Here is a 13,687-nt window from a genome sequence, read left to right as displayed (position 1 = left end):
GTACTAGAAATATCACCTGAGTATACGTTACCATCCACTGATGGGATAGCCAGAAAGGAAGAGTTAGAGCCTAAAGTGAAAATGAAGTCACTCAGTCGTGTCCGACTCTTTGTGACCCCATGGACTGCAGCCTACCAGGCTTCTCCGTCCATGGGATTTTCCAGGCAAGAGTACTGGAGTGGGTTGCCATTTCCTTCTCCAGAGGAACTTCCCGAGCCAGGGATCGAACCCAGGTCTCCCACATTGTAGGCAGACACTTTACCCTCTAAGCCAATCCCTGCCATCCAGTAATGCTACTGCTAAGTCCGACTCTGTGCGACCCCATCCCTGGGATTCTCCAGGCAAGAACACTGGAGTGGGTTGCCATTTCCTTCTCCAGTGCATAAAAGTGAAAAGTGAAAATGAAGTCTCTCAGTCGTGTCCGACTCTTCGCGACCCCATGGACTGCAGCCTACCAGGCTCCTCCGTCCATGGGATTTTCCAGGCAAGAGTACTGGAGTGGGGTGCCATTGCCTTCTCTAATAATAAAATAAGGCAAATAAGCTAAATTTACTGAAAGTTAACTGCCCTTCCTTCAGTCTTTTCAGAGTAGTTTAATGAATTTTAGAGATACAGTTACCATCTTTTAGGCCATAGCTTTGTGGCTAGCTAAATAACATGAGATATGTACAAGCATGTTACTGGACTAGTTCACAGCAAGGACTGGTTTTCCTAGGCTTTAAAGAAGATGCATAGCCAGTGTGTGAAGAAGCTGAGAAAGTTGCTGCACCCAGCTATAGACAGGTGCCTTGTTTTAGCTCTGGCCCTTTGACTGTTTTTATTGTTTTAGACTTATTCCTTTCTGTAGGCTCTTTTTCAGTTATATTTAACTTTCTGTATCACCACCCCGCCTCCAGAGCAAAGTCAAGGCTGGTGTTTTGTCTCTAAGCAAGCTCTGCTTAACAACAAGAGAAAGATGAAGAATGTCTCCTTTTTTCCCACTAGTCCCCAGTCTGCTTCCCTGTTGACTTCCTAGTGTTGCAAGCTTTAATGTCTTTAGAGAAAGACCATTTTAAGTTAACTACTGAAATGGGTTTAGATGTAGATTGACTCCTTATTTCATCAGCGATTGCTCAGCAGTGTTCTACTTCACTCACTTTTTCTGGTTACCTGGTGGGAGGATAGTGTTGCTTTGCTTCATTTCCACGGATGTCATAGCAGTTTGTTTGCGTCGTCTGCCCTATCATTCGTTGACCTCCTGGATTAAGTTGGTTCAACTGGCTTGTATTTTGGTTGAGTGTAGAATAGCTGCTCTCTCTAGAATCTCCAAACCTCTGTCTTTATCTCACATTTATTGTTATTTTATATAAATATGGGAGGAGTATAGAAGCAGCACCAGGAGGTAAAAGTGATAAGAAGGCAAATTAATGGGGCGCAGTATAAAGAAGACATCACTAACATTCAGTGCTATCCAGCAGTAAAATGGCCTTCCATTCAGGGAGGAACCAGATTGAAGGATCTCGGTAACTAATGAGAAGTTTAGACTCAGTGGCTTTTTCTTCCTTTTTTTTTTTTAAAAGAAATTATTTATTTATTTATTTGGCAGTTCTGGGTCATACTTGAGGCATGTGAGATCTAGTTCCCTAACCAGAGATCAAACTCTGCCCCCACCCCCACCCCGGTTGGGAGCACAGAGTCTTAGCCACTGGATCACCAGAGAAGTCCCTAGACTCAATGACTTCTAATGTTCTTTCCACCTCTGATTTTCCAATTTTCAATCCCTTGGTATAGTATTTACCTTTATTCTCTAATCAGTCTCAGAAATCTTTCAATTTGTTTTGTCTCAAACATTTAAAAAGCCTCTAACTTCTTTTTTCAAAAATGTGAATGTGGACAGTGTCTCTTTTTGACAGAAGGAAATAACATTTTTGCAAGATGGACCAGGTGGAAAGGGACTGACTTCTCTTGCAGAGCAATCTGAGAGCAGTGGTTGATTGAGTAAGCTCTTGTTTTGGCCTCATGGTTCCTTAAAATGTTTGTGCTTACAGAAGTTCAAAGTAACTGTTTATTGTTATTTTGGAATAGGGAACTAGGTGAATTCTCTTTTGGGTAGATAGAAATAGGCTGGTAAACATACCTCCTGAGTAGCCCTGTGTAATTTCTCCAAGATGCCTCTGGTGTTTACGTGTATTCTTCTTTGTAGTAAATCAGGGGTTGAGGGATATAATGAATGGAACTGAGATAACTAGCATTAGAATTGTTCTTAAGACAAGTATGGCCTCTTCTTCACTTTGACCCCAGTTTCATGTTGCGGTTAATGACAGGCCAAGTCCAAGAGAAACTGAGGTCTGTTTTTCAGACTAGAACATGTTGATGAAGGTTCTTCCTTATGTGTCTGTCTATCACATTTCAGTGCCAGTCGTAGGTTTCATGAACTGAATCTGATCTCATATTTTTAGATTCATCAAGACATCTTTGTATGTTAGCTCACGTTACACTTTCAGAACCACTGAATTTCCAGCAGGAAAGGATCAGCCAGCAGAACTGTAGTAGCAGGAGAACCATTATAGTTAATGGCTTACCCTACCCGCTGCGCAGGAATCATTTCTCTATCTCCCTGAGAGTTGATCATCCAGCCCCTTCTTGAACACTTACTCTTATTGGTATTCCACTATTTCCGGATATGCTGCATTTGCTTTCACACAACCTTAATTATGAGTTAGGAAATTCTTCCCCAGAGTGTGCCAAAATCAACTTCTACTCATTGGTAATAGTGCTGCCTTTGGAGCCCCATCAAAGTAACCTAATCCCTTTCCTGTGTAATGTCTTGGCCTTGCAGGTGTTTGAAAACTTTTCCCTTCATTTTGCAAAACAGGAAAAAATGGTATGCTTTTTATCTTGCTAATTGGTGACTCCATTTACCAAAGGAAGTACATTTTGCATGTACTGCTTGCAAGCGCTGTGCTAGATGTTTTGGGATAAATGATGAAGAAATGAGGTTGTTGCCTTCCGGAGCTGATAGTCTGTTTAGGGCAAGAGAGTCTTGTAAGCAACCAACTGTAATAAGATATTCAGTTTGGGAAGAGCAAAGCATGCAGCCATAGCGAAGGTCAAGATTTATTCCCTTGATAGCCTCGCAGAAAAAGGTGCCACTGGACTAGACTTTGGAGTTTGTCCAGCGGGGAATAGGGGAGAAAGCCATTCCAGGTAGGAACAAGGTGTAGTCAGAGAGAGGCGTGAGTCATGACATATTTCAGAGTGATGACTTGCGCATCCTGCATGAAGCACAGTCTCTTAAAGGGCCTTACTGTCATGCTAAGGTGTTTCAACTTATCTTGCAGCCACTAAGGAGTCACAGATGACTGTGTTATTTTGTTTTTAAAATACCGGTACTGTTTTTTCTCATTACAAAAGTAATACAAGTTCCTTGCGAATAAGTCAGAGAATGTATAAAAAAATAGGAAAACAAATATCTCACAATCCCACTACCCAGAAATATTAAATAGCTTCTAATATTTTACATATATTCTTGTAGACATTTTCTTCTGTACATACATATACATTTATTCACATCCTTAAAAATGGGTTGATTTGTTCTGTGCCTACTGTTTAAAATCAGATTTTATCACTCCAGTGTTCTGTTCTTGCCTGGGAAATCTCATGGACAGAGTAGCCTGGCAGGCTATAGTCCATGGCATCACAAAGAGTCAGACACAACTTAGCAAGTGAACAACAACACACAATCAGGCAGACTGTGATTTGGGGAAATAGCTCTTGATGGAAATGTGGCATAAAATGGAGAGTGAAGTGACCTAGAAATATGGAATATAGAGTTTGGTAAGAAATTAAAATTTGTGTATAGAATAATAGCTGCAAATATTCAAACAATAAAGTTCATGGCTAAAGGAAAAAGAAAATCAGATTTTATATAATTACTATAACTTGTACATGTTTCTTTATTAAATAAAGAGCTACAAATTTTCCCCTTAATTTTATAGTGATATCATAGTTCTTTTATGTAATCTGTTGATTTTTTTTGTTAGAACATGAATATTTTAAGAACATTCTTAATGTATTTCCTTGTGTATTTGACCTATTGTTTCCCTGATGAATTCTTACAAGGGTGGAAAAGGAGGGTTCAAAGGATTTACTTACTTCTAATTAATTTTTAAACAAATTTTGCCTCCCTGTTATGTGCTAGCAACTGTGTTATGTGCTGGAAATGTGACAATGAACAGCACAGATCTGTCTGCTCTTGTGGCGCTTATAGTTTAGTGGAAAAGACATGTTCAGCAATCACACAAATAAATATATGATTAAATATGATACAACTTAGAAAAAAATAAGGGTAAGTGAAAGTTTATAACCTTTAAAAAGTCCTTATTTCTAGAGATATATACCAAAGTATATATAGGTAGAATGGTATGATATTTGGGGTTTGCTTCAAAATATTCCAAGGTTGGGACTTGAGCATGTGGAAGTATATTTAAAATAAGATTGGCCAGGGGTTGATAATTGCTGAAGCTGCTGGTTAATTACACTCAGCTTGTTTGAAATTTTCCATAGTGAAATGTAAAAACTAGAAGAAAAGATGGAAATGAGAATATAATCTGGTTTAAGTTGAGGGACTGAGGAAAAGCTCTTTTGAGGAGGAAACTTTTCAGCTGAGACCTTCATGATATATGGGCGTTGACCAGGCTCTCAGGAATGGATGGTGCTTGGGGAAAGAGCTTTTTAGGCAGTGGGAGTGACTTGTACAAAGGCCAAAAGCCCTAAATAAGGAACAAATTGGTGTTTTGAGGAAATGAAAGAAGACTGGTGTGACTGGAACTGAAAAGCTGGGCCAGATCATATAAGTCCTTGGAGACCTGTTAAGGATTTTGTGCTTTAATCCAACCATGATAGAAGGCTTCCCTAGAAAGGTTTTAAGCAACTGAGTGACAGGGTCACTTTTGCTTCTTTAAGAGCTTAATCTGGCATATGGGAAAAGAATCTAAAAAATAGTAGATATATGTGTATATATATAACAGATTCATTTTACTCTGTACCTGAAACTAACACAACGTTGTAAATCAACCACATTAAAATTAAAATAAAAAAAAAAAAAAAAGGAGTTCAAGCTGACTGTTTCACAGAGAATAGTTTTTGGTTTGGTTTGGAGGAGAGAGGAATGTAAAAGTGGAGAGACATTCATTAGGAGGTTATTGCACTAGTCCAAGAGATCTGGTGGGTTTGAATTAGAAAAATAGTGTTGCAGATGGAGAGGAGACACACCAATTTGAGAGAGACTTGGTCTTGGTGATGCTATAGAGATGGTGGTTGAAGGAGAGAGGTATAAATGAGGTATGAATTTTTGACTGCTGCATTTGATTGAATGGAGGTGAGATGGAGATGAATAGATCAAGATGGAGAAGAATGGAGACAGAAGATTTTGTGGCAAGAGATTGAGAGTTCAGTTTGGAATATACCATTCAGAAAACTCGCACCAATTTATATTTTCACCTCTATGTTTGAGACTATGTGAAAAGTTTATATTTGGGGCCTGATTTGTACAGTTCTGTGTTTTAGAGAGATTTTCCTAGTGGGAGCCTGGAGTTACTAGTCTATGAGCTCTTTGAGTTAGAGAATCTCATCTTCACTGTCTCTGCCTTTGTATTCCTGGTACCCAGCAGGCAGAGTATTTGGCACATAAAAGGTACTCAGTGAAAAATGAAAGTCGTTTAGTCATGTCCAACTGTTTGTGACCCTATGGACTGAGCCCGCCAGGCTCTTCTGCCCATGGAATTCTCCAGGCAAGAATACTGGAGTGGGTAGCAGTTCCCTTCTCCAGGGGATCTTCTCAACCCAGGAATCAAAGCCAGGTTTCCCGCATTGCAGGCGGATTCTTTACCATCTACTCAATAAATAATATTAAAAGAATAAATGCTTAACACAACATTGTAAATCAATTATTTTTCAATAAAAACTTTTTAAAAGCTCCAACAAGAAAAAAATCTTATGCCATTAAAAAAGAGAGATTGAATGCTTATGGGTGAGATAGGAGAAGGTCTAGGTAGAAATGGATAGTTTCTGGGAAAGTTTCCAAGGTAGATTCAACAGGGCTTGAATGGAAGATGGAAGAGAGTTTCTCTCCCCTCCTGGACCCTTCCTGTTGAAGAGCTTCTCAACAGCTCCAAGATGCTGGCCGTTCTAATGATGGGTAACCATCGATTTAGCAGGTTTTTTTTTTTTTTCGCCTCAACATTTATTTTTTGGAACTCTACAAGTTAGAGATTCATGAGTTATAATTATTATAATAGTGACTTCAGGCTATCTGTAAGTCTAGTTCTTTTGTCTCTGTTGATTTCTCAGGCCCAGACAGAACACTTCTGGGCCCAGCAGCTCTTGTGATGAGGGAAATTTTAGCAAGGAAAATTTGCAGCCAAGCATCAGTAGTTAACTCAGTTATGCAGAAGCCATCCAGTAGTTGAATGTAGATTGGATTTACTCATATGCTTTCCATTTTACAAATGGAGAAGTAAACCCTCCAGATACTTGTTAGAAGGCGTGCAAATAGGGCAAGCCCAGGTTTCCCTGATACTGGGTTGGTACTTATTAGAGCCGATTTCTTGACGGATTTGCCAAATCCAAATACTTTCTTCATTTTTACTGATCCCTTATTGCAGAGTGGTTATTTGTTAATTTTAATATTGCTTAATGCTTCCTGAGCCCGCTCATAGGCCCCTGTTGAATATGTTCACTTAGCCATGACTTTGTCCTCATGTTGTGCTAATTGCTACCAGTTTATGTCACTATCTATCCTCTTTGGTTTCAAAACAGTTCAGAATATTGCCTCTCAGAGTCTCTTTCTATTTTCAACTTCAAAATGGCATCCTTTGTATATTTTCTCCTTGGTTGCCGTGACCAGTGTGTATGGAACAACTGGATTATCTTTGCCTGTAATGCCATATTCCAGTAGGTTGGCCTTGTAGCAGCAATACAGGGTACTGTGTAATCCAGACACGTCAAATAGTTGTCAGCTTTTCGTCTTCCTTTGTGTGTGTATTGGAGGCATGTGTGGACACAAAGGCAGCGTGTGGGTGTATAACAGAAAAGGGTAACAGGTGGGGGTTTAGGGAGTACATTTCAAGGAATATTTGGGGGGAGATTTAGAAAACTGCTTAAAATTTCATGTTTTCTAGAAGACTTTGAAATTGTATCGAGGGAAAATTTCTTCTTTCTGCTGTTCAGTCAGTTGATTCTGGTTCTGATGTTTTAGGACTGGAACTCACATTTCTGTCTAACAAGAGCGTTCTATGGTCTTGCATGGTGTTGATATATACATATGAGTGCATTAACATGCCCTTATTGATGAAAGTAGATGAATGGGAAGTGGGTTCCAGAAATCTCACTCTGTACCGTGTTCTTTAATGTTGCTCTCTTTTATTATTATCCCTCCATAGTCTCAGCACTGTAAGGTGAATATTACTCTACACATTTTGAAGATGAGGAAACTGAGGCTTAGGAGGTTTCAGTGTCTCTCTGAAGGTCACACAGCTAATTGTTATTGAAGCTGACCTTCAAACCTCAGTTTTTTCCTGGCTGCAAAGATTATGCTTTCAGTAACAACCCCGTTTCCCCAAATTTTCAGCCATATAAGTAACTGTCTCTCCTGTGTTTTCCTTTTCTTTAATTTTGGAATCCTTTATGGAGCATAAAGTTACAGCTTAATAAATCAAGCAGCATAAAACTAAAGGAAGCTGAGTGTCCGAGATGGAACAGCCCGTATTTCATTGGGGAAAGGTTGTAGGAGAGATGTGGGAGTGGGGCAGAGGAGGCTGTCCTTTGACTTTTTGTGAAAATATTATTATTGCCTGTGTTTCTATACTGAGGCCTTATTAGCAGCTCCAGGATATCAGGATTTAGTCCTGTATTCCTCAGAGACTTTATACTCTGGAATGCGATCTGGAGAAATTCCGCAGTTGTGACAGTGGCTTTGATGTTTGGGAATCACCTTCTCCAGACTTAGGGTCAGGAAGCAAATAGCGTAACACTTCACAGCTAACTTTTAATTCGTGTTTTTGGCTTGTGATTTTGTAGCAAACAAGTACAATTTAACTATCTTATCATGAGTTCTAGAATCTAGAGCAAAGGAAAAATGGTAAAGAGACATGAAATATTAACTTTTGGTCCCACTTTTAATCCTGTATAATTTCGATTTTATCTTGAGTTCCTTTATAAAAACTGTAACCCGAAATAGACCCACAGCACCCTAAGGAATCTCATTTCCATCTATTTAGGTTTTCCACTTTGTGTTTATGTAACTCACTGCCACTGAAAGAAGTGTCTGGATCATTTGTGTGCTTGTTAGTTACATGGCAGATCTACTGTGCAAATCTGGGAATTTGAAGGGACTGAAGGTCTTTTTATAAGATAAACCTGAGTGTATCAAGATTATGGCAGTAAGAGGGTATTGGGATAAAATTTCAGGCAGAGAACACCACCTGGTGGTTATAAGGAGGACTTGAGCCTTCTGTATTTGCAGTTTTTAACCATAGTATCTGAGTGATATCTTTATCTAGAAATTACCTTTTTATTTATAATAGCTGCAGATTCAAATTTCTAAGAATAATCTTCTTCCATATGACTCTAGCATTCCTTCATTAAAACTTCTGTCAAGGAATCTAGAAAAATGGTACTGAAGAATTTATTTACAGGGCAGCAATGGAGAAACAGAAATAGAGAATAGACTTATGGACATGGGGAGAAGGGAGGAGAGGCTGAAATGTATGGAAAGAGTAACATATAGACTTACATTACCATATGTAAAATAGATGGCCAACAGGAATTGCTGTCTGGCTCAGGAAACTCAAACAAACAGGGGCTCTGTGTCAATTTAGAGGGGCGGGATGGGGCGGGAGATGGGAGGGAGGTTCAAAAAGGGGGGAACTATATGTATACCTATGGCTGATTCATGTTGAGTTTTGACAGAAAACAACAAAATTCCATAAAGCAATTATCCTTCGATTAAAAAAAAAAAAAACTTCTGTCAAAACCCTCAGACTAACCACACTATTGTCTGTGTTCAGCAGAACCAAAACCTTGTGTCCTTTTTTGTTCCAAATGCAGGTCCTTCCTATTTATCTCTGTAGAAAACCAGTTAGTGTCTTTTCACTTGTTTTTCACAACCTCTAGCTCTTGACATCATGCTTCTTTTATGTGATGAATTTCTGCATACTGGAGTGGTGGCAAAAGAAATATTAGTGATTTTTCAATAAATCTTTGGCAGATGTCATATAAAAGTAAGTCGCTTTTACCCTGTATAAAAATTATGAAGAGGAGTTTGAAATTTCTCCAGAATGATTATTAGGGTGAGCAAAGTTGGCAGGGGATGAGAGATTATGTAACAGACTTTTATTAAAATACATGTCTGAGATTTTTTTTAATTGCTATAAGCATCTTTATTATATGATAATTTTGAATCTAGAGAATGCTGTAGTTGGGTAAAGTAGGGACATTAGCTCTAGGGAAAAGGATCCTATTAAGTGAATCTGGATGCATATTTTATAGTCCTGGTGGGGAGAGGAGGATAAACAGTTTTAAATTTCAGGCTTAGCCTTGAGCTGGCAGGGCATGGCTGTATCTTTTTTCCTAGTAGGAAAACTGAATCCAGGTCTCACCACCCTTGAAAAGTTTCTTGAGGGAGGGCTGTTCATGAAACATATTAAATAGAATGTGACATGACCTGCCACTGTTCTCCTGGGATTTTTAAAAACATAAGTAACAATATTATAATATTTGCAGTTCAACCTTTATGAGACTCTAAAAAAAGCTATTGTTCCATCCACAAATGCCCACATGTTATATAATTCTATTTCTATGAAATGTCCAGAATTGGCAAGTCTATAGAAAGAAAAAGTAGATTTGTGGTTGCCAGGGGCTGGGGTGGGGGGAAGTTTGGAGGAAATAGGGAGTGCCTACTACTGGGCTTGAGATTTCTTCTTGGGGATGATGAAGACATTTTGGAATTAGATAGTGGTGATGGTACATAACTGTGTGAATATACTAAAGACCACCATATTATACACTTATTTTTTTTTTTTTTCATATTATACACTTAAAAACTTTAAACCTTTTTTAAAAAGGCTCATTTTGTTTATTGGAAAAATAAGCAAAACAATGACCAAAAAAAGGTGATTGTAGGAATTCCCTGGCAGTCCAGTGGTTAGGACTCAGAGTTTTCCCTGCTAGGCCTGGGGTTCAATCCCTGTTCAGGGAACTAAAATCCTGCAAGCCTCACAGCGCAGCCAAAAAAATAAAAACAAAATTTTAAAAAATCTAAAAGGTGATCGTGGTAACAATTCTCTCACTTATATTCTAACTGAAATGTTATCTGATAACCTAAATAATTCTGGTTTGGGTCTTGAATGTTGTTTTAATTTTTACTTTATTTCCCTACTCCTGACCTCCACAGGGCCACGATGGGCCTCCTGGAACATTGGTGTGTTCATCTGCATTCGATGTGCTGGAATCCACAGGAATCTCGGGGTGCACATATCCAGGGTAAAATCGGTTAACCTCGACCAGTGGACTCAAGAACAGATCCAGGTACTTACACAACCCAGGAGTGAGTCAACCGCTCCCATACTTCATGCGAAAGTAGTTCCAGATGAATTTCAGTCAAACTGGGCACAAAGGTGAAGATGGAGGGAAGTTTAAGTATTCAACACTAACGCCATGTTAAAAAATTTTTATCTTTATATTTAAGACACAAGTTATTCCACTTATATTTTACCTCCTTCAAAACACAAATGCTCTATGGACTAGGACCCCATGGATCCATGAAGACATGAAGGAGGATCTTTGTATTATTTTCTAAGGCCCTTGGCATTTTCAGATCTAATGTTTGTAATTTTAGATACTCACTTAAAAAAAAAGTCCAAACCTATACTTTAATGTTTTTTATTGCAGAAATGCATATATGAATACTGCTTGCCGTTAGGTTGGTGGGCTGAGTGTGAGACACTTAAGTTAGTGAATCCAGCCTGGCTGGAGAGCTGCAACTTGATGTGGCTTCCCTGTTTTTTGTTCTCTTTCTACATTGAAACTTCTTAAAGTAATTTACAGATATATATATATATATATATATTTTTTTTTTTAGTTGTTGTTGTTGTTTGGGGGAAATCTCCTGGCTCCAAAGAAAACCAGTTGCTAAAGTTGATGTTGTAAATAAGAGGTTATTCTTGACAGAAAATGGCTTTAGAAGTTACTTTAGGTTATCTTTATAGATTCACTGAAGGACTAAAAGATTAGTTATATTTTTCAGTTATACTTGACTGTATCTTATGGAGGAAATTACATGCCATGGAGATAGTTGAGAATTTGAAGATGTTTAAAAATCTTGGAATTTATCTCTCACAAATGTTAAGGAGTCTTTCAAAAGCCTAATGAGAAACATATTTGTTGGTAATACAGTGGATAGGTTAATTACTACTATAAACTCAGAATTGTAGTTGTTCCTAATTACTGCCTGCCTGATTAGGCACTGATTATTGACTGCCAAGTAGGCATTTGGATTGGCAGCTCTGTCTTGGACTTTCAAATGGGATCTTAAATTACTATTGAATCAAATATATCTTGTTAGACACATCTTTCAATAAAAGCAGACAGAGTGGCAGGAAAGACAGCTGTGGAAGGAAATGGTTGGGAGCAGAGCAGAGAGAATCATGGATTGGAAATCAGAATACACAAGTTTATATCTCGATTCTGCCACTCCCTCGGTTGGTTCTTCAATTGTAAAATGATGCAGTTGGATGAGAAGTTTTTCAGTTCTTCCCTAATGTGACATTCCTTGTTTCCACATCTCTTTGATTGCAGTGCATGCAAGAGATGGGGAATGGAAAGGCAAACCGACTTTATGAAGCCTACCTGCCTGAGACCTTTCGGCGACCTCAAATAGACCAGTATCTTTTTTGGAACAACTTTGAAGGCTGAATGGTTTTATTGGTAGTGGTGGTGGTGGTGGTAGTGTCTTGGGAGAGTTACAGAAGACTCAGGACCCATGATCTGACTGGGCCATCTTTATATGTGGATGAGTTGAAGTCTGGCTTTTCCTCTCTCCTGCAGCCAAGACGTATAGAAAGCCCACGTGTACTCTCTAATGTCAGAATGGTGGTGTCACACAGGGGCGACGCAGCCAGAAATTAAGACTGCTGTGGTTCACTGTGAATTCTTCCATAGAGTGACATCTCCAATAGTCTTTGGAGCTCTGAAACTATTGTTTGATAAAAAGAATGGTTTATTGTGCTATGTGGATTCAGCAAAACTGCCACTAATTTTTAATGCCCTTTTATGCCCTACCTGAAAGAATTAACTTACTGACCAGTTAGTCCATAACTTTCTTCCCCCAACCCCTCAAATGGAGATAGCACCCAGCTCATAAAACCGAACTCCGTGAAGTCAGTGCTTCTCAAAATATGGCTTGTAGACCATCTTGTTAGAGTTTGATTTGGGTGACTACAGGGGGAACGTACTAAATGTAGATTTGGAGCCCTGCAGAGGACCCCAGATCAGAATCTGGCAGTGGGGCACGGGAGTCCCATATATTTTTTTTAAGGGGCACTCAGATGTCTGTTTCAGTCCTGTTGACTTAAGGACTTTAAAATAGATAACTGACTGCTTTACCTATATTCTCTCAGTAGAACAGCCACAGGCTCCACTGATGTCAAAATGAAGAGTGACCCCATTTCTGCTCTCATTACTCTGAAGGAAGATCGTAGGAAATGGTGATTCCCTGCAGTAGCCATGAAGGAGGCATTTCAAGGTTTTGGTTAGGGATAGGCCAGAAGAGACAGGAGCCACATGGGGAAACCAGGCAGAAGGAAGATAGGAGAACAATGCTCATGGGATACCAATTGACCTTTTATAGTCATTCTGTGAGAAAGATTTGTTTGCTTTATCCTTAATAAGCTTCTTGCAGTGCGGTCGAGGGATTTATTCGAGATAAATATGAGAAGAAGAAATACATGGACCGAAGTCTGGACATCAATGCCTTTAGGGTTGGTTGTAAATCCTTCAAGTTTTGTTCATAATAAATAATTTGCTTATTAATTAGGTCTGGGGAGAATTTGAAGAACAGCTACCAAAATACTCTTAGACCATAAAAACAAAAATTGTAGAATAAAGCCAGCTGTTGAATCAAGACCATGAGATATCATGGAGCAAACTTTTGCCTCAGGGATGGACCAACCATCAGTGAATTCTTTACCGTGATCTGAATTTAGATGTCAGTGATTCCCAGTTCCAAATTATTTCTTTATATGGATATGTTGGGCATACCAGATCAAATAGAATAGTATCTGTGTGCATATATACGTGTGTGTGCATTTTTTTTCTGTAAATGAAGTCATCAAAATTTGTGTAATTATATCACCAGAGTTTCCTCAAATTTGACCAGCATATATTTATTTCCATTGTGTCAGTGGACTGACCGCCAATGGAATGCTTGTTCTTGAGAGGAGTTTTAGGAGACTCCCAGTTGCCAAATACACTCTTCATCCTAGACATGTGGTTAGAATCTGAAATACAGTGTACAGGAGGAAATATAACATGGTTTCTGGAAGAAGAAAATATGCCTAATGACAGCTAGAGGGGAACCAATAAATATGACTAACTTAAACCTTCAAAAAGCCTTTGACAAGACTGTAATAAATTTGCTTTGAAATAATCG

The 13,687-nt window shown here is 38.8% G+C and overlaps 1 protein-coding gene across 2 annotated transcripts in view; it reads left to right on the top strand.

The window, feature by feature from the left end:
* The window catches only part of SMAP2 (small ArfGAP2), a 46,745-nt gene that overhangs the window by 20,729 nt on the left and 12,329 nt on the right, over window positions 1-13,687 (top strand). For both annotated transcript variants that reach the window (XM_043876619.1, XM_043876621.1), the window contains exons 2-4: window positions 10,433-10,566; window positions 11,836-11,921; window positions 12,938-13,016. In XM_043876619.1, the coding sequence (XP_043732554.1) occupies window positions 10,433-10,566; window positions 11,836-11,921; window positions 12,938-13,016 (299 nt within the window). The remainder of the gene's footprint in view (window positions 1-10,432; window positions 10,567-11,835; window positions 11,922-12,937; window positions 13,017-13,687) is intronic.

Source organism: Cervus elaphus, chromosome 20 (genome assembly GCF_910594005.1).
Source record: "Cervus elaphus chromosome 20, mCerEla1.1, whole genome shotgun sequence".
Taxonomy (NCBI): Eukaryota; Metazoa; Chordata; class Mammalia; order Artiodactyla; family Cervidae; genus Cervus; species Cervus elaphus.
This window is presented reverse-complemented; position numbering and strand designations above follow the sequence as displayed.